General features: G+C 35.7%; 1 protein-coding gene across 3 annotated transcripts in view; it reads left to right on the forward strand.

The window, feature by feature from the left end:
- Positions 1 to 20,379, forward strand: part of ZNG1A (Zn regulated GTPase metalloprotein activator 1A) — a 58,111-nt gene that overhangs the window by 17,891 nt on the left and 19,841 nt on the right. For 2 of the 3 annotated variants that reach the window (XM_031014515.3, XM_031014517.3), the window contains exons 7-10: positions 4,821 to 4,867; positions 6,534 to 6,620; positions 9,246 to 9,290; positions 15,141 to 15,197. In XM_031014515.3, the coding sequence (XP_030870375.1) occupies positions 4,821 to 4,867; positions 6,534 to 6,620; positions 9,246 to 9,290; positions 15,141 to 15,197 (236 nt within the window). The remainder of the gene's footprint in view (positions 1 to 4,820; positions 4,868 to 6,533; positions 6,621 to 9,245; positions 9,291 to 15,140; positions 15,198 to 20,379) is intronic. The other variant, XM_031014516.3, reaches the window with a different exon arrangement.

Below are 20,379 nucleotides of genomic sequence, written 5' to 3' on the forward strand. Positions count from 1 at the left end.
CAGGTGCACACCACCATGCTCAGCTAATTTTGTATTTTTAGTAGAGACAGGATTTTACCATGTTGACCAGCCTGGTCATGAACTCCTGACCTCAAGTGATCCACCTGCCTCGGCCTCCCAAAGTGCTGGGATTACAGGCATGAGCCACCATGCCCGGCCTGAACTTGTTAATGTTTAAGTTTGCTTTTTTTTCCCAAATCTTTGCTGAAATTATGCTCTAAGGGGATATGTCAGGTTTGTCAAATAGCTACCAATACCTCTTCACTGGGCCTTCTCTCCCTCGTTGATAGAGTGCCCTAATTTGAAAAGTTTGGAAGAAAACTCCTTTTTTAGAGTTTAAAATCTCAATTTATGAATTTATGAATATAATTTAAGAATCAAAGAATGATCCCAAATACAGTATTACAGTTTCACGCAGAAAAATTCCAATGACTGTTGGAAATCATATTTCTTGCAAAATGCTTATGGAGGTAGCAACAAAGCCCCAAATTATTCATTTTGAATGTTTATTATAGGCATGTTTGAATCTACCTCTTCCATAAATTTATTACAAAATTTGATATACCTATGTGACAGATAACTGCTAAGACATTTTGTTTTTTTTTTTATTTTGATAGACTGAAAATGCCATGCTAAAAGTCAAACTGTTTATGTATTTTATGATTATAGGAATAATTTTATATGTATAGTTGGGTATGGAGAAGAGTTAAATAGAATCTATTATCAGCATGATAGAGGCCAAAAAAACAAAGCAACATTCTGAATAATGCAAACACAGTAAACGTTTAACCTCCTGCTACGTTGATAAAACCTCTTAAATTATTAAATCAATATACCTACACAAAACTGACACACTGTCAGGATAATGGAAACTTTAGATTTTCTAAGTCGGATGCCAGATAAATAACTTTGCCTTGATATAAAGAATTTTCCAACTTGTCCAATTCCTCTGGTTGCAAAGCTTGACCTCAGTAGCTGCTTGTGATTCAGAGAATTCTGAGGCAGTACAAGTAATGACACTTGGATAATGGGCAGCAATTTAAGAATGTCATGCTTCACAGAGCCAGCCCATCACAAGTAAAGCTGAGAAGTGGTACCCTGTGGCCAGCCAGCCAAATTGAAACTGAAGTGGTAATTGATATCATGGGGTATCACTCTAATGGGATTGTCACCCATTGATCTGAAATATTCATTTTTTAATCATAGGCAAAGAATTGGACAACTTAAAATGACAGCTCTCTATTCTGAGGACTTGACAGCCAGGCTACTGACATTGTTCTTTTCAGTTCTACAAATGTGACAGCATTTAATGCAATAGAAGCAATGAATGAAGTTACCCAGAGAAGGTCAAGTGAGAGGTTTCTTCTTGGTTCCTCTGTTATATTGCACAATCTGTTGAAACAATTCAGTCAGAAAACAGTTAGCTTGGAAAAGGCCAGAACAATAAATAGACTGACATTATGCAATAATTTTTTAAAAACTAAAATAGTGTTACATCTGTAACCAATCCATTTGAAAGAAATAGTTCCTCCTGCTGCTTTTTAAAAATGACACCAGACATCTTTGACACTAGATTTATTTCCACTCTGGTCAACAGCAGTGTTCTTTCAAAGCCAGTGGGTTTTAAGATAGTTTTTTCTTTTCTTTCTTTCTCTTTTTTCGGTCCGGCTTCTTTCTTTATTTCTGCAGAAAAGGACACCCTATAGCCCTTCATGAAGTTAGGTCTACAGTGGTGTTATTTCAGAGAGTTCCTTTGTTTCTCTCCCTAACCCCCCCAGCTTTATTGAGGTATAATTGACAAGCAAAAATTATATATATTTAAGGTATACAATGTGTGAATTACATTATAAAACAATCGAGCTAGTTAACGTATCCATCACCTCACATTGTTATTTTTTTGAGAGGGGGTGGTAAGAACAATGAAGATCTATGTTTTAGCAGATTCAAGTATACAATAGAATTAACTACAGTCATCATGCTGTAATTAGCTCTCCATGACTTATGCATCTTGTATAACAAACTTTGTATTCTTTGACCAACATGTCACACCACTCCCCTTTAATTTCCTTTGTTTCTTGTGGTAAGTTAAATTGGGGTTTTGATCCTTAGCCTTTTGAATATGTTGGATTAATTAGTATCAAAATTATTTTTGTCTTTTTTGATATATAAGCAAAAGCCATAGTTGTTAAGCAGAGATAAGGAATACTTTGGACATCTATGTAATATAAAATATTTAGAAAATATTTTGCAAAATTTTTTTCTTCATTTACTTATGCAGGTGGAATAGAATGCCAAAATTTCCATTTTGTTTTATTTTATAAATGAAAGTCATCTGACTTAATGACCAAATGGTATATAATGTATTATTGGAGAATGTTCTTTTGAATAGAAGACATTGATTTTATACTTTTCGCAGAGTTTGACTTGGGAAGGTAGGAAGTCACATGAGGGAAATGCAGGGCTGATGTCTAAAGAAAATAAATGTTAATATGCACTTATTTTTTAAAATGTTTGTATAGCTTTCCTATGGGCATAGAAGAGGACATTTATCTCTTCTGCTATAATTGTGTATGATTACATATAATTTTAATACAGCTGTAAATATTGGCAGGCTCTCATTTGGGGTGATTTTCATTTATTTTTATATTTGATACTTTCTGACTGCCTGGAAGTAGTAAAACGTTAGTCTACCACTGTTAGCTTTGAGTGAAGAATTCTAATATTTTGGAGAGGTAAATGCATTTAAAACATTGCACATTACCTTGTGAAACTAACATTGTATTAGTTACATTTAGGCATGGAAATGCAAAAACAAATCTGTAATTCTTCTGTCATATCATTTTTATGCCTCACAAACTCATAGCCAAATAACCCCAATTTCATATGTTAAAAAAGCTTTCATAAGGTCAATAATATAATATCTTGAAAAATATTTCAGTTTAAAAAGAATTTTCAGTACTATAGGATCATTCAGAGGCAGATGCCTTGCCAAAAATATATCATCGTTAAGTAGATTTACTGCTTAATGGGAAGAGATTTGTTGCTGCATGGTAGATGGCATTTTTCGTGTAACATCTTTTATGTATCCCCACAACAGGAGGTGTTAATTACAATTCATTCAACAAATATTTCTTGAGCCTGTGTGCCAGGCACCATTCCAAGGTCTGTTAGCAGCCTCATTCTCTAGAGGCAGAGTATATAACAATAGGACTTGTTGTAGCCTCAGGCCAAGATGAATTATGAAAAAAAATATTAAACTTGGTCTTTTGGCATGGAATGATTTTTGATACAATACTTGTCAAGTTCTGTGACTTCCATAATTGCAGAGTGGGTCTGCAGTTGAATTGAACAAGATTTTGCCTGAAGTAGAAGTATCATTGCCATGATTTTATTTCAGTTTTGTTTTCCTCAAAATAGAATTTGCTGAACTTTTAGAAGGAAAGAATGTTTCTTCTATAGACCTAATCAAGCTTGTTAAATAAAATTATTACCTGCTTGCTCTGAGGTTCCAAACTATTGAGATACCCCTAATGATCATCTCCCCATGAATTATGAAACTGGTTTGGCTCTGATATATGATTATTGACATTTGTGTAGCATTGTACACAGACTGATTTTATGTGGCATAAAAGATTTCACAAAGACTTTAAAATTATGTTCATTTTACTTGATGGGTGTGTGTTCAATTAAAAAAAAAGTCCCTGTGATTGTATATAAAATATAGTATCCTGTGATGATGAGGGTGTTAGATTTAGCTTCTTCCTTTATAAATGAAAATAGCCATCTCCCATAATTATTATGAAAGCTAAATGAGAAAAATGTATATAATTTATAAAGTTAGATTCAAGGATTTAATTCATTTGTAAAGTTGGCTTCAAATATAGAGTATTACTATAATCTAGTTGCCTCTAAACCTCAGTAGCCAGCTTTTTATTGTGACAGGGAACCTCTATTGAGGTTTGAGGTAATGAGGGTAAAAGTGTAATTTCCCAGAGAAGAAGCTTGTGATGTTGATGACGTTAGGGATGTAAACAGGATTATGAAAGGGAAAAAGAAAAAAACAGACAACAAAGCTGGCCTCCAGAGAGATGAAAACTACCACTTGGGCTCTAAGTCATTGTCAAAATATTTTTTGGAGTTAGCCTGACTCTGGAGAGGTCAGTAAAATAAACAGTTGCACTGAGAGGCCAGATTAGCAAGTATGGGTTTCTAAATGATAAACTGCTTTTAGGCTAGAATCAGGGCTGAATCAGCCTTCCCACCACTTATTTGTTTCTAGGGTGTTTGAAAGGCCTAGTACCGAGTTCACGTGGTGCATGATTGTGGGCTGGGGTGTAGGGAAGTATTTTAGATTCTAATATGGGGGTTTGGTGTGAAGGGAAGTATATTAGATTCTAAGAAACTATATTTCAGTGGTTATCCTTTTTTAAAAATAAGTAATAATGAATATTTAGAACCAGAACAGTTTTGTAAGAAGGAAAATACCTAAAATCTGAACTGTAATCTTCTATGTTTTTATGACATTATGTGAATCAAAGGGGTTTTCCTTTTAAGTAAAAGAAAAGGTCAGGAGTGTGAAATCCTAAGCCCTCTTCCTCCCCCTATAAAACCCCACAGGTTCACTTGTAGAAAAATATTGCAAATGGGGAAGAAAAATGCTTTCAGCTAGAAAAGTTAGTTTTGGATTTGTGTATTCAGTAACAGAACATGTTGAAGTTTTTATTAGATGCAAGAAAATGTCTCTAAAGTAAAATCCTTTGTGTTGACATTAGATTTTTTATTGTATTATAGTAACTTTATTCAAACTTTTTTTTGTTTAGCATTTAACAGAAGAGAAACCTGATGGCCTTATCAATGAAGCTACTAGGTATTCATATTTAAAGTATATATTGATTGCTGGCTAATTGTAAAGAGAAAAATCACTAAGATGAAAACCAAAAACAAACTAAGAAATTTTAAAACATAGTCAAGGAAAATTTATTTTCTTTTTTTCCCTTAGTTGAATTATTGCTATCTATTTATAATGATCTGATAACTAAACTTTTACTTAAAGTCATTTTTGTCGTAGCATAAAGTGAATGCTGAACACAGGAGTTCTGTAATTTTGAGGAACTCGGGAAATATTAACATTTAAAAATATTTTCTTGTTATACAATTTCTTTGGGATTGATGATTTTATATATATATGTATAATAATAATAATTATTATTATTTTTTGAGACAGAATCTCACTCTGTCACCCAGGCTGAAGTGCAGGCTCACTGCAACCTCCGCCTCCCAGGTTCAAGCGATTCTCCTGCCTCAGCCTCCCAAGTAGCTGGGATTACAGGCACCCGCCACCATGCCCAGCTAATTTTTGCATTTTTTTTTTTTTTTTTTTTTTTTAGTAGAGATGGGGTTTCACCATGTTGGCCAGGCTGGTCTCGAGCTCCTGACCTCAGGTGATCCACCCGCCTCGGCGTCCCAAAGTGCTGGGATTACAGGCATGAATCCACTGCGCCTTGCTGAACTTAAGTATTTTTGTAACTTTTTTCCTTATGAAAATATGGTTATTATAGAAAATATAAATAAGCCAAATAGAAAATAGCCAAACTGGATTTGTGATGTATATACTGTTGAAACCTGCTCTTTCAGTGAACTAAAGTTAATTTAGTTTTGAGAATTTAGTTGTATTCTTTGAGATAAAGCATAAGACCCTGAATAATTGAGGAAAATTGAAAGAATTTCCAGTTTTACTATCCTGTTAATAGAAAATAGAGCTTCTGATTATTATCATCTACTTTGTTATCTAGCATTCAGTCCACTGGATTCTTTACAGAGATAATATACAGTATATTTATAGTGATAAAGAAGACATTTGTGCAATATCCTGATATATCTTCTGAAGTATAGCTTATTTTTTTTAAGAAATGGAGTCTTGCTATGTTGCCCAGGTTGGACTTGAACTCCTGGGCTTAAGGGATCCTCCCTCCTCAGCCTCCTAAGTAGCCAGGACTGCAGGTGTGGTCTACCATGCCCAGCTCTGAAGTATAGTTTTAAAAAACCTGTTTAATACGGTTTTTAGTATTAAGTGAACTTATTCTATTTCTTTGAAAATTTTGGTAAATATTACAGTATTTTAGTAGGTAAACTCTTCTTCTTTTTACCATATTGGATATCTGAATTTTATGCTTTTCTTCACAAAGAAAATTATGAGTTTAAAATCATCCTTTTGATTGTAAACTTTTTGAGACTTATCTTTGTAGCACAAGAGTAGCAAGTAACAGAACTTAGTAAATACTTTGCGAATGGGTAATGTGAAATCTGAACTTGCATAGTAATGAATACAATTCATTCACATTGAAAAATTAGCGGATTAGGAGTAAACTGAATCACTCCTATAGAGCACTGTATAATTCTTAACTGATATATTGATCTACATGAGTTGTTTTTATTTATTTTTAATTTGTTAACATTTCTCTTTTGATGTATTAATCTGCATGTGTGTATATTATTTAAAATTTCTTAACATTTCTTTTTGTTTGCTATTTTAGGCAAGTTGCTTTGGCAGATATCATTCTCATTAATAAAACAGACTTGGTTCCAGAAGAAGATGTAAAGAAATTAAGAACGACAATTAGGTACAAAATGATAAGTGTGTTAAGTGCCTACAGATCCATATTGTATACACAGAATATTTTTTACTCTGATTGTTGCCCTGTAGAAGCTTAAGGTATAAGGTTGACCTGCTTCAAGAACGTTAGGGAATCACATATATTGTTGATGGCTAATTGTTATATAAATGGTAATACATAAAATTAGTCCCCAGTGCTTGCAGAATATAGTTCACAGTTAATAGACTGATATTCAGGGTCTTCTCACTCCATCTTTCTTTTCCTGTCTTCTCTTTGACTCTTTCCTAATGTCAATCTTCCCTAACTTTACCCAGGATGGTTAATTCACTTTCCCATGGATGCATCCTGTCAGTTCCTGTCTTTACTCATAATGTATTCTCACTCTGCCAATCCCTGAGTTCTTTCTTGTTCTTTTTTTTTTTTTTTAATTTATTCTATAGAGCCTATTCTGTCTCTCCCCACTTCCTATGTGAAGTCTTCCCTGACTCAAGTGGTCTCAGTTTTCCCTGAACTCTTGTTGACTTCATCTTCCTTAACTGTCAACCATGCCTTGTCTTCCAGCTTGCTTTAATATCTTCTTTGTTCACAGCCAAGGCTGATCAGCATAGGACAATCAGGACAATATGAATGATGCTCAAATATGTGCTAACAGTCATTTTGCTGACTGTTCTGGAGACTCCCATTCCTTTTGAAAACAAAGATGGACTTTTCAAATGAGGTTATAGTTCAGGGACTTTGTTTTGAATTATTTTGTAAGACCTGAACTAATAAAAGCCCTATACAGAGAGACATTCGGTAGCTATTATTATTGGTTATCTTTAATGTGTACAATGCTTTGAGCGTGATGGCTCAAAATTACTATTCTTAGTATTTATAAGTTCTACTGACATTAGATTTTGTCAGTAGAACTCAGTTCATATAGTATATATTATAAATTGAATCAATAAAGGTAAGGCTCATTAGGAGATTATTTGCAATGATTAATGATTGTGGAAGAAAGAAATTCATATTTTTTCCACATATTTCATCTTATTTTAATAGTAATGTCCTTAAACTTTACTATAAAAAAATATAATGTCTCCACGTGGAGGGTAGGTATTGTTGCATAGTGTTGAAGATCACAGACCTTGGAATCTGCTTGGGTTCTAATCCTTGGTCTGTTTCTCATTGTCTTCTTAGGGAGCTTATTTACCCTTTTAAAGCCTCCTCTGTAAAAGGCATAATGCCTATCATAAGTTTGCTTTGAGTATTACATGAGACAATGTTGGTAAACTTTGCACAGCGCTGACACATAGTAAGTGCTCTGTTAGCTATTATTATGTAATTTTTTTCTTAGCTTACATAGTAAGTTCAAGGTATAGTAAAAAAGGGAAGAAAGAAAAAGATGGCTGATTTTGAAAAGGAGAAAGTGATGAATGAAGATTGCTTTTACATTTTTTGACACTGGTCTTCTAATCTCGTTTCTCTTCATAAATCTTGTGCACCATTGTGATTGCTAAGAAGAACACAATCTATTTAGCAAACTTTTTGGCGTAAAAGGAATGATAATTATTACTTGACTTTTATATCCTTATAGAGACCTAAGCTAAATCTCTGACACTGACAATATTGACTGTTAGCCAGCTTGTTAACAGTACTGGAAATGAATTTGGAAGAAGCAATTTGATAAATTACACACCCTTTTGGCTTTTACCCTCCCTTTATATCAGACTTGTGACTGACTCAGAATGATATTTGGGGAGGTGAAAAAAGGTAAACATGTTTGAGAGGAATTAGCCATCAGACTAGAGTGTATTCAAAAAAGAAGATTTAAGAATTTTATAAAATAGTGGAGAGACTTGCCTCAGAATCATTATATGTGGGAAGCCTTACCCATGAGAACAAACTTGAACAAGTAGCAAGAATCTTGGGTAAGTAACCCTAAAGACAATTGAATTCATGATAGAGAATTGATGATTGATGATAGGCAATGGAAAAGATAAATAGATGAGGTGTACAGTGTGTTGAAAAGAATTTAACAGGTACTTTTCGGTGCCATACAAAGCCATATTCTATAGTATCAAAAGAGGGAGAACAGGCATAACGGGTAGAGAGCCTAATTAGGGAACTGACGAGGTTATTCTATAAAGGAACCTGGGATGTTTGACTTAGAATTACTGTGAATACTAAGGACAGGCTGGGGGCAAAGCAACTTACAACTAGGTTTTTATTTTTAGTGTGTATATAGCCATTTCTACCATGTATGGGTGAGGAAAAAAGTGACCACCGTAAAAATTTTGAGTATCTACTCATTTTTAAGAACACTAGGATAACTGACTATTTATGAATGATTTTTTCTAAAGTGAAGCGTCTTTTTATTAACCACAAAGTAGCCCTTAATCTGACAGTTGTGCGAATTTTTGCATATATGTTTTATTGATGTGTGAGTGGAATATATGTGATTTATTGTTTGAAGGAAAATCACAATTATTTTTTAAAGCAAGTTTTGTTTTTCTGTTTTTAATTTTTTTCTGGTTCCAGATGTATTTGGGTATGCTTATTTCCTGTTTTAGAAACAATATACTTTGTATACTTTTTTAAAAAGTTAATTTTTACTTTTAAACTTTCTTCCTCATTTATTATTTATTTCAGATCCATAAATGGACTAGGACAAATCTTAGAAACACAAAGATCAAGGTACTTTAAAAAAGCTATTCCTATTAATAACAAATCATTTTAGTTATTAATAATAAACATTAAGTAATTGACAAATATGCTTGATTCTAATATAAGAAAGATCTAAGTGCATTTAAAAAGAATTGGATCCAAAATGTTGTTTGGAATGCTCTTAATAAGTTAGTTTGGCATATTTGGCTAGTACATTTGCCTGTCTTCAAAACTAAGATTACAAAGCCATGATAACACTGTGTAAGTGTTTGCTTAATGAGGAAGAAAAGACTTCCAAACACTCGAGAGGGTAACTCAGTACAGAAATCTGAAGTATATTGAGGAATCTTAATTTGAAGTGTTTAAATGGCTCTTTAATATTTAAAAAGCCTTCTTAGTGTTTTATAGTTGCCAAAAAATACATGGAGTCTTTACCTTGAAGTTCCTGACAAATTCTTTTATTAAATTTTGACTTTCATTTTCTCTAGGTTCTGTTCCTAAAACATCTGTGAAGTGTATTTCTGTAGATTAAATTCTGTTTTCCATTGAATGTTATCTTAGTTTCAGAAAATTTCTGTGCAGGGTTATTTTATTAAGCTCATTTTTTTTTTTTTTTTTTTTTTTGGTGAGAAAGGCTCAGCAGCTGATAGACTCAGCAACAGGCAGCCAGGAGCTCTGAGGCTCACAGCTGGCAGTCTAGTTCCACTCAGTCTCTACTTGAGAAATTCTTTCTTTGGAAGTACAGCAGAGGCCTTAGGTGAGTGGCTTGTCTGCTATGGCAGAGATTAGAGGTGCTGACAGACTGCCATAAGTGTTAGGCAGTAACAGCAGCAGCTGCTTATATGCATGTGAACAGCTGGGGAATTAATTTGGTATGCATTCTCAGGAGCCACTCATCTGCTGGCAGAGGTAGCAGAAGAATGCCCTTAGTGTAAGTCCTCTACAACCATACACCAAATGTGCTCCCTGCATTTCAAATTCCATTGTAGAAAGTCTCTGATAATCTCACTTATACCATGAGCCATTCCTCAGTATCTGTCCTCTTCCTGTTGGTGTTCTACAATTCCTTTCTCCTTAATTTTTCTCCGCTTTACAAAATGTCACACAGACAAGTGCATAATACTTAAACAAGCTTTTAAAAATAATGCTCATAAATAGCTTTGGTTCTGTCATAATATTCGTATTTATAAACATTTTAAGTCAATTCTCTTCTTTTGTTTTCATTTCAGAAATATCCATGTCCTGAATAAAAGTTGTGTCTTGATTAGTTTATTATGTAACAATTTAGTGTGGTTGACATTTCTAACTTTTATGTCTAACATTTGCTTTATTATAGAACAATAAACATGCAGTGATTGATTTTTCTTACTTCAAGTGGATGAGTGAGCAAGTGACTAAAATCTTCTGTGAATTCTTCAGTGTATGGTGCTTGCCAATGCATCTGAGAATCTAGGGACTTTCTGAAATAGTACTTCCTTGCTATGAGGACTGAAGTTGGATTAGAATCCTTTACAATGAAGATCAGATGTCCTGAGTAGAATTCTTACTATTGGGTCCTGAATCTTACATTAAATATTCTCTCAAATTCCTTGAGGCATAGCAACTGGAGCTTACCAGTTTAGAAACTGGAGATTTGGGCTGGGCGCGGTGGCTCACGCCTGTAATCCCAGCACTTTGGGAGGCCAAGGTGGGCGGATCACGAGGTCAGGAGATGGAGACCATCCTGGCTAACACTGTGAAACCCCGTCTCTACTAAAAATACAAAAAATTAGCTGAGCCTGGTGGTGGGCGCCTGTAGTCCCAGCTACTCAGGAGGCTGAGGCAGGAGAATGGCGTGAACCCGGGAGGCGGAGTTTGCAGTAAGCTGAGATCGCACCACTGCACTCCAGCCTGGGTGACAGAGCGAGACTCTGTCTCAAAAAAAAAAAAAAAAAAAAACAAAAAAACCGGAGATTTGGTTAACAAAATAGTCAAAGTCACTCTTATAGAAGTTTTGTTTTATTTTTTTTTGTTTTTAAAAAATTTTTTACCATTTTGTAGCTGACAAGTACTGACAATAAACTGCTATAAGCATGTGTAGGAAAAGGCTCACCTTGAGTAGTTAAGAGTAAGGAAAAGGAATAGTGTGTAGCATCGTCTTAGTGGTAAGACTTAAGTTGATTTAGTAGCAAATGGAAGTACTAGTGAACCACATAGATTTCAGAAGTAGGAGTAAAAGGTTAGAAGATGTGTCATTTTAATCTTCTCTAGACTTTTTCTTAATTTGTAGAAATGTAAGTGGACTGAACAGAGGCAAACCAAAACACAGCTGGTCAATAATAAGTTAAATTAATTTGACAAACTGCCTGCTATGCATTTCATAGCATTTTAAGGACTATATAAGCAATGGATAAGGCAAAAACTCTGCCTTTAAGGAGATCAGTCATTGGGGGGAAACAGAAGCAAACAAACAAAAAGGCAACATAATAGATATTAATACAAGAATTTTAAAAGCACAGAGTTCTATAATAATAGGAAAATAGAGGGAATGATTGCTCAGCTTTTCTTGAAAAAGAGTCAGGAAAATATTGACCGAGAAGGCAGTCATTGACCTGAGTCTTAAAGAATGAATAAGGCTTTTACAGATGGAGTAGGGTAGGGATAACTTTCCAGGTATAAGGAAGATTTTGTATTCCAGGGACCTTTGAATATTTTAGAATGGCTAGAAAACTTGGTATTATGTAGCACAGAAAAACTGGTATGACTGAAGAGATAGAGAACTTACCACAAAGGGTCTTGAATGCCATGATACATAGTTTGGATTTTCTTCTGTAGGGAGCAAGGAGTTAGTGAAGGATTTTAAAAGCAACATGACTCTTGGGAGGTAGATTCAATGTGAGGCTAATCTCTGAGGTATAGGAAATACAGGAAGGAGGAGCAACAGGTCGGGTAGTGGTGGAAGCAGGTTTGGAAAATGTGGTTAGTTTTGTAAACGTTTTTGAGTTTGAAGTGCCACTGGGGAAGGCTTTTGGAAATTTATTTCCAGAGTTCAAGACTGAGCTATCATTGCAGTTTGCTCAGCTATTTACTGAGCTATCTACTGTCAGTTTGGATAGTATCTACAGTTTGCATTGTAGATACTGGATACTTGGATTGGCTGGTGCACCCTGTTTGTGAGACTCACTGGAGTTTGAAGAGATGACCCCTGGAAAATATCCCTAAGCAGTAGCTGCAATTCCACCCCCACCTTGGAGAGCCAAAACCCTCTTCGTTTTCACTCTCCTATCCTTGGTCTTAGGCTACTTAAAGCAGCCTTTAGACATAGGGAAAAATTGAAAGCCTCTCTTTTAAGAAAAACGTTAGGTACTTCTGGAATAGAGAGTTCAAGAAATTAGGAGAAAAATGAACTTTTGAAGCTTTTTCTTTCCCTTTTTTGTTTACTTCATTCTCTTACTCAGTTTTAAAATGCTGGTAATGGTCTGTTTTTTCTTTTTTTTTTTTTTCTTGGCGATTTTAATGCTTTGGAAAATATCTCATGGTTTTATCTCCAAAGGAGGAAATTAATTTGATGCCATGGAAATTAGTTTTCTAGTCGTATGCCTTGAATGAGTGAAGAATTTCTTTTTCATGGTGGTACTAAATTTGGGGAAAGCTATAGAAACTTTCATCTGGAAGCTTACACTTTTCCTCTTTTTTGAAAATTTGGTGAGAGACTTGGATATTTTATTATTTTCTGTAAAAGAGTGTAATTTGTTGTACAGGTCTAATATTGATCCTTTTTTGGAAGTATGGAAAGAATCTGAGTATAAAGCAGAATTACCTCTGGATGACATGTATTCTCAAGGACACTGTCACAGTGAAACAGTTTATTTAGAAGCTTGTGTTTCCAAACTGTTGAATTTGATATTCACAAAATTGGCATGTGTAAACTTTATTAAACTTTAAGCTATTTCCTAAGATGAAGATGACAAACTTGGAGGGAAACTTCATTCATTTGGTTTATTTTTATTTTTATTTTTATTTATTTTTATCTTTTTGAGACAGAATCTCACTCTGTCCCCCAAGTTGGAGTGCGGTGGTGCGATCTCGGCTCACTGAAACCTCTGCCTCCTGGGTTCAAGCGATTCTCCTGCTTCACCCTCCGAGTAGCTGGGATTACAGGTGTGCACCACCACACCCAGCTAATTTTTGTATTTTTAGTAGAGACGGTTTCGCCACATTGGCCAGGTTGGTGTCAAACTCCTGGCCTCAAAGTGATCCGCCCACCTTGGCCTCCCAAAGTGGAGCCCCCGTGCCCCTTGTTTGTGACCTGTCAATATAAATATGCTCAGTAGTGGGGGGATAAAAAGGAAATATGTTTAATATTAAGACTTTGGCCTTTTAGTGTAAACTGATATTCAAAAATTTCTTCATAGAACATTTGCTTCTTTGCTTGATCATTTTTCTAATTCTGTACATCTAAAATGCCCAGAATTTGAGTTGCTGTTATAGTCTACTAACATAGAACTTTGGAGTAATAAGATGGGAATTTGTCTCTCTTTTGCCAAGACAAGCATTTGTAATCTAACACAGTATTGTTGCCATGAGTACGAGTATGTGACAGATTGTTGAGAATAAAGAAAGCAGGCACAGTTGGTCAGTCCTAAGATAAAGGAGATGTTTTTTCTTATATGTTTGTGCATTAAAGAAAAAAAAATCTTGAATCTGACCAATGATGTTTTTTTCCTCGTAAGAAAATTTAACAAATGTTTGGCAAGCTTCTGGAATCTAAATTTGAAATTATACATTTGTCATTTTCTTTAAATATTTCTTCACCTTAGCTTTGATATGAGAAATCACTGTCCTCTGCTGTTCTGGGTTTTTTTTTTTTTTCTTTTGAGGCGGAGACTCACTCTGTGCCAGGCTGGAGTGCAGTGGTGCAATCTTGGCTCACTGCAACCTCCACTTCCTGGGTTCAAATGATTCTCCTGCCGCAGCCTCCCGAGTAGCTGGGGCTACAGGTGTGTGCCACCACACCCAGCTAATTTTTGTATTTTTGGTAGAGACAGGGTTTCACCACGTTGTCCACGGCCAGGATGGTCTTGATCTTGACCTTGTGATCCGCCCGCCTCGGCCTCCCAAAGTGCTGGGATTGCAGGCATGAGCCACCGCGCCCGGCCTGTCCTCTGTGGTTTTCTGGGCTTATGTTAAAATTATAACTCAATCACCAGTCTTTATAAATTTGCTTTTTTATATTTAAACCAAACCTAATGCTAATTGTGATATGTTATTTATTCTCACCTGATTTGAATCATTGGATTCAATTAAATGAGTTTAATTATCATTAAATAATTCTAAGAGAAATAATGTCTATTCGGATGGTGGGAATTTTCTTTCTACATTTAGCCCCATTCTGAATGAATGAAATCAAATCACGTGAAGATCAGGGTCCTAGAGTAACTTAATATTTTGTACATTAGTTATTTGACTCCTCATTTTTATATTACATGTTATATCAAGGGGGAGGGGGTATAAAAGAAATACAAAAATTGCAGAGGTATTTGGAATGTACCTATTTGTTAATTCTATTTGTCATTTCTTTTGTTTCATCTTTTGAGTAATAAGCTGCTTGGAAAAGTTTCTGTTCTTTAGCTGATTTTTTAGCTATGAAAATGTATTTGAAAAGCTCATAAATTTCAGGATTGAAAAGATAATTGAAAGTTTTAAAAAAACCTAATTCATTGAAGTAATAACCAAATAATTTTCAATCTTGATTCAACTGTGATTCAAATCTTACACCATTTGCCCACTTCTATGAATTTTATGTATGAAATTTTTTAAGACTCAGAGTTTTTTTTTCTTGATTAATTGGATGTATTTCACAGAATTTCCAACTGCTCACGTTAGTTTTCTTCCTTTTAGAGTTGATGTCTCTAATGTATTAGATCTTCATGCCTTTGATAGTCTCTCTGGAATAAGGTATGTTTTGTATAATTTGGTTACTTTTATTGTTATGTACCTTTTTTCCCCATAGTTAACAGGAATGATTTGCACAATTGCATCCATGATTTAAGCTTCCTGCCATTCCTTTGGCATACAAGACCATTCTTAATGAGGTATATACTTGGAAGTTTTACTAATTGGTTGTTTGGAAATCATATTTCATTTTCCTGTAGAAATTATAGTGTAAATGATAGTTAACTTTAGAGGCTAATCGTTAACACTTCTACACCAAACACTATGTCTAATACTCTTTCTATGAGAAAATGCATGAAATACATAGAAAATTTTAGCTTAGCGTTTTCACACAAATAACTCTCTTCACTTTATTTTTTTATTTTTTATTTTTTCTTGAGTTTTTTTTAAATTTATTTATTTATTATTATTATACTTTAAGTTTTAGGGTACATGTGCACAATGTGCAGGTTAGTTACATATGTATACATGTGCCATGCTGGTGCGCTGCACCCACTGACTCATCATCTAGCATTAGTTATATCTCCCAATGCTATCCCTCCCCCCTCCCCCCAGCCCACAACAGTCCCCAGAGTGTGATGTTCCCCTTCCTGTGTCCATGTGTTCTCATTGCTCAATTCCCACCTATGAGTGAGAATATGCGGTGTTTGGTTTTTTGTTCTTGCGATAGTTTACTGAGAATGATGATTTCCAATTTCATCCATGTCCCTACAAAGGACACGAACTCATCCTTCTTTATGGCTGCATAGTATTCCATGGTGTATATGTGCCACATTTTCTTAATCCAGTCTATCATTGTTGGACATTTGGGTTGGTTCCAAGTCTTTGCTATTGTGAATAATGCCGCAATAAACATACGTGTGCATGTGTCTTTATAGCAGCATGATTTATAGTCCTTTAGGGTATATACCCAGTAATGGGATGGCTGGGTCAAATGGTATTTCTAGTTCTAGATCCCTGAGGAATCGCCACACTGACTTCCACAATGGTTGAACTAGTTTACAGTCCCGCCAACAGTGTAAAAGTGTTCCTATTTCTCCACATCCTCTCCAGCACCTGTTGTTTCCTGACTTTTTAACGATTGCCATTCTAACTGGTGTGAGATAGTATCTCATTGTGGTTTTGATTTGCATTTCTCTGATGGCCAGTGATGGTGAGCATTTTTTCATGTGTTTTTTGGCTGCATAAATGTCTTCTTTTGAGAAGTGTCTGTTCATGTCCTTTGCCCACTTTTTGATGGGGTTGTTTGTTTTTTTCTTGTAAATTTGTTTGAGTTCATTGTAGATTCTGGATATTCGCCCTTTGTCAGATGAGTAGGTTGCGAAAATTTTCTCCCATTTTGTAGGTTGCCTGTTCACTCTGATGGTAGTTTCTTTTGCTGTGCAGAAGCTGTTTAGTTTAATTAGATCCCATCTGTCAATTTTGGCTTTTGTTGCCATTGCTTTTGGTGTTTTAGACATGAAGTCCTTGCCCATGCCTATGTCCTGAATGGTAATGCCTAGGTTTTCTTCTAGAGTTTTTATGGTTTTAGGTCTAACATTTAAGTCTTTAATCCATCTTGAATTGATTTTTGTATAAGGTGTAAGGAAGGGATCCAGTTTCAGCTTTCTACATATGGCTAGCCAGTTTTCCCAGCACCATTTATTAAATAGGGAATCCTTTCCCCACTGCTTGTTTTTCTCAGGTTTGTCAAAGATCAGGTAGTTGTAGATATGCGGCGTTATTTCTGAGGGCTCTGTTCTGTTCCATTGATCTATATCTCTGTTTTGGTACCAGTACCATGCTCTTTTGGTTACTGTAGCCTTGTAGTATAGTTTGAAGTCAGGTAGTGTGATGCCTCCAGCTTTGTTCTTTTGGCTTAGGATTGACTTGGCGATGCGGGCTCTTTTTTGGTTCCATATGAACTTTAAAGTAGTTTTTTCCAATTCTGTGAAGAAAGTCATTGGTAGTTTGATGGGGATGGCATTGAATCTGTAAATTACCTTGGGCAGTATGGCCATTTTCATGATATTGATTCTTCCTACCCATGAGCATGGAATGTTCTTCCATTTGTTTGTATCCTCTTTTATTTCCTTGAGCAGTGATTTGTAGTTCTCCTTGAAGAGGTCATTCACATCCCTTGTAAGTTGGATTCCTAGGTATTTTATTCTCTTTGAAGCAATTGTGAATGGGAGTTCACTCATGATTTGGCTGTCTGTTTGTCTGTTGTTGGTGTATAAGAATGCTTGTGATTTTTGTACATTGATTTTGTATCCTGAGACTTTGCTGAAGTTGCTTATCAGCTTGAGATTTTGGGCTGAGATGATGGGGTTTTCTAGATATACAATCATGTTGTCTGTAAACAGGGACAATTTGACGTCCTGTTTTCCTAATTGAATACCCTTTATTTCCTTCTCCTGCCTAATTGCCCTGGCCAGAACTTCCAACACTATGTTGAATAAAAGTGGTGAGAGAGGGCATCCCTGTCTTGTGCCAGTTTTCAAAGGGAATGCTTCCAGTTTTTGCCCATTCAGTATGATATTGGCTGTGGGTTTGTCATAGATAGCTCTTATTATTTTGAAATATGTCCCATCAATACCTAATTTATTGAGAGTTTTTAGCATGAAGCGTTGTTGAATTTTGTCAAAGGCCTTTTCTGCATCTATTGAGATAATCATGTGGTTTTTGTCTTTGGTTCTGTTTGTATGCTGGATTACATTTATTGATTTGCATATATTGAACCAGCCTTGCGTCCCAGGGATGAAGCCCACTTGATCATGGTGGATAAGCTTTTTGATGTGCTGCTGGATTCAGTTTGCCAGTATTTTATTGAGGATTTTTGCATCAATGTTCATCAAGGATATTGGTCTAAAATTCTCTTTTTTGGTTGTGTCTCTGCCCGGCTTTGGTATCAGGATGATGCTGGCCTCATCAAATGAGTTAGGGAGGATTCCCTCTTTTTCTATTGATTGGAATAGTTTCAGAAGGAATGGTACCAGTTCCTCCTTGTACCTCTGGTAGAATTCGGCTGTGAATCTATCTGGTCCTAGACTCTTTTTGGTTGGTAAGCTATTGATTATTGCCACAATTTCAGCTCCTGTTATTGGTCTATTCAGAGATTCAACTTCTTCCTGGTTTAGTCTTTGGAGGGTGTATGTGTCGAGGAATTTATCCATTTCTTCGAGATTTTCTAGTTTGTTTGCATAGAGGTGTTTTTAGTATTCTCTGATGGTAGTTTGTATTTCCGTGGGATCGGTGGTGATATCCCCTTTATCATTTTTTATTGCGTCTATTTGATTCTTCTCTCTTTTTTTCTTTATTAGTCTTGCTAGCAGTCTATCAGTTTTGTTGATCCTTTCAAAAAACCAGCTCCTGGATTCATTGATTTTTTGAAGAGTTTTTTGTGTCTGTATTTCCTTCAGTTCTGCTCTGATTTTAGTTATTTCTTGCCTTCTGCTAGCTTTTGAATGTGTTTGCTCTTGCTTTTCTAGTTCTTTTAATTGTGATGTTAACGTGTCAATTTTGGATCTTTCGTGCTTTCTCTTGTGGGCATTTAGTGCTATAAATTTCCCTCTACACACTGCTTTGAATGCGTCCCAGAGATTCTTGTATGTTGTGTCTTTGTTCTCGTTGGTTTCAAAGAACATCTTTATTTCTGCCTTCATTTCGTTATGTACCCAGTAGTCATTCAGGAGCAGGTTGTTCAGTTTCCATGTAGTTGAGCGGTTTTGAGTGAGATTCTTAATCCTGAGTTCTAGTTTGATTGCACTGTGGTCTGAGAGATAGTTTGTTATAATTTCTGTTCTTTTACATTTGCTGAGGAGAGCTTTACTTCCAAGTATGTGGTCAATTTTGGAATAGGTGTGGTGTGGTGCTGAAAAGAATGTATATTCTGTAGATTTGGGGTGGATAGTTCTGTAGATATCTATTACGTCTGCTTGGTGCAGAGCTGAGTTCAATTCCTGGGTATCCTTGTTGACTTTCTGTCTCATTGATCTGTCTGATGTTGCCAGTAGGGTGTTAAAGTCTCCCATTATTGTGTGGGAGTCTAAGTCTCTTTGTAGGTCACTCAGGACTTGCTTTATGAATCTGGGTGCTCCTGTATTGGGTGCATATATATCTAGGGTAGTTAGCTCTTCTTGTTGAATTGATCCCTTTACCATTATGTAATGGCCTTCTTTGTCTCTTTTGATCTTTGTTGGTCGAAAGTCTGTTTTATCAGAGACTAGGATTGCAACCCCTGCCTTTTTTTGTTTTCCATTTGCTTGGTAGATTTTCCTCCATCCCTTTATTTTGAGCCTATGTGTGTCTCTGCACATGAGATGGGTTTCCTGAATACAGCACACTGATGGGTCTTGACTCTTTATCCAATTTGCCAGTCTGTGTCTTTTAATTGGAGCATTTAGTCCATTTACATTTAAAGTTAATATCGTTATGTGTGAATTTGATCCTGTCATTATGATGTTAGCTGGTTATTTTGCTCGTTAGTTGATGCAGTTTCTTCCTAGTCTCGATGGTCTTTACATTTTGGCATGATTTTGCAGTGGCTGGTACCGGTTGTTCCTTTCCATGTTTAGTGCTTCCTTCAGGAGCTCTTTTAGGGCAGGCCTGGTGGTGACAAAAATCTCTCAGCATTTGCTTGTCTGTAAAGTATTTTATTTCTCCTTCACTTATGAAGCTTAGTTTGGCTGGATATGAAATTCTGGGTTGAAAATTCTTTTCTTTAAGAATGTTGAATATTGGCCCCCACTCTCTTCTGGCTTGTAGAGTTTCTGCCAAGAGATCAGCTGTTAGTCTGATGGGCTTCCCTTTGAGGGTAACCCGACCTTTCTCTCTGGCTGCCCTTAACATTTTTTCCTTCATTTCAACTTTGGTGAATCTGACAATTATGTGTCTTGGAGTTGCTCTTCTCGAGGAGTATCTTTGTGGCATTCTCTGTATTTCCTGAATCTGAATGTTGGCCTGCCTTGCTAGATTGGGGAAGTTCTCCTGGATAATATCCTGCAGAGTGTTTTCCAACTTGGTTCCATTCTCCCCATCACTTTCAGGTACACCAATCAGACGTAGATTTGGTCTTTTCACATAGTCCCATATTTCTTGGAGGCTTTGTTTGTTTCTTTTTATTCTTTTTTCTCTAAACTTCCCTTCTTGCTTCATTTCATTCATTTCATCTTCCATCGCTGATACCCTTTCTTCCAGTTGATCG

The sequence above is a fragment of the Gorilla gorilla genome, chromosome 13 (genome assembly GCF_029281585.2).
Source record: "Gorilla gorilla gorilla isolate KB3781 chromosome 13, NHGRI_mGorGor1-v2.1_pri, whole genome shotgun sequence".
Classification (NCBI taxonomy): domain Eukaryota; kingdom Metazoa; phylum Chordata; class Mammalia; order Primates; family Hominidae; genus Gorilla; species Gorilla gorilla.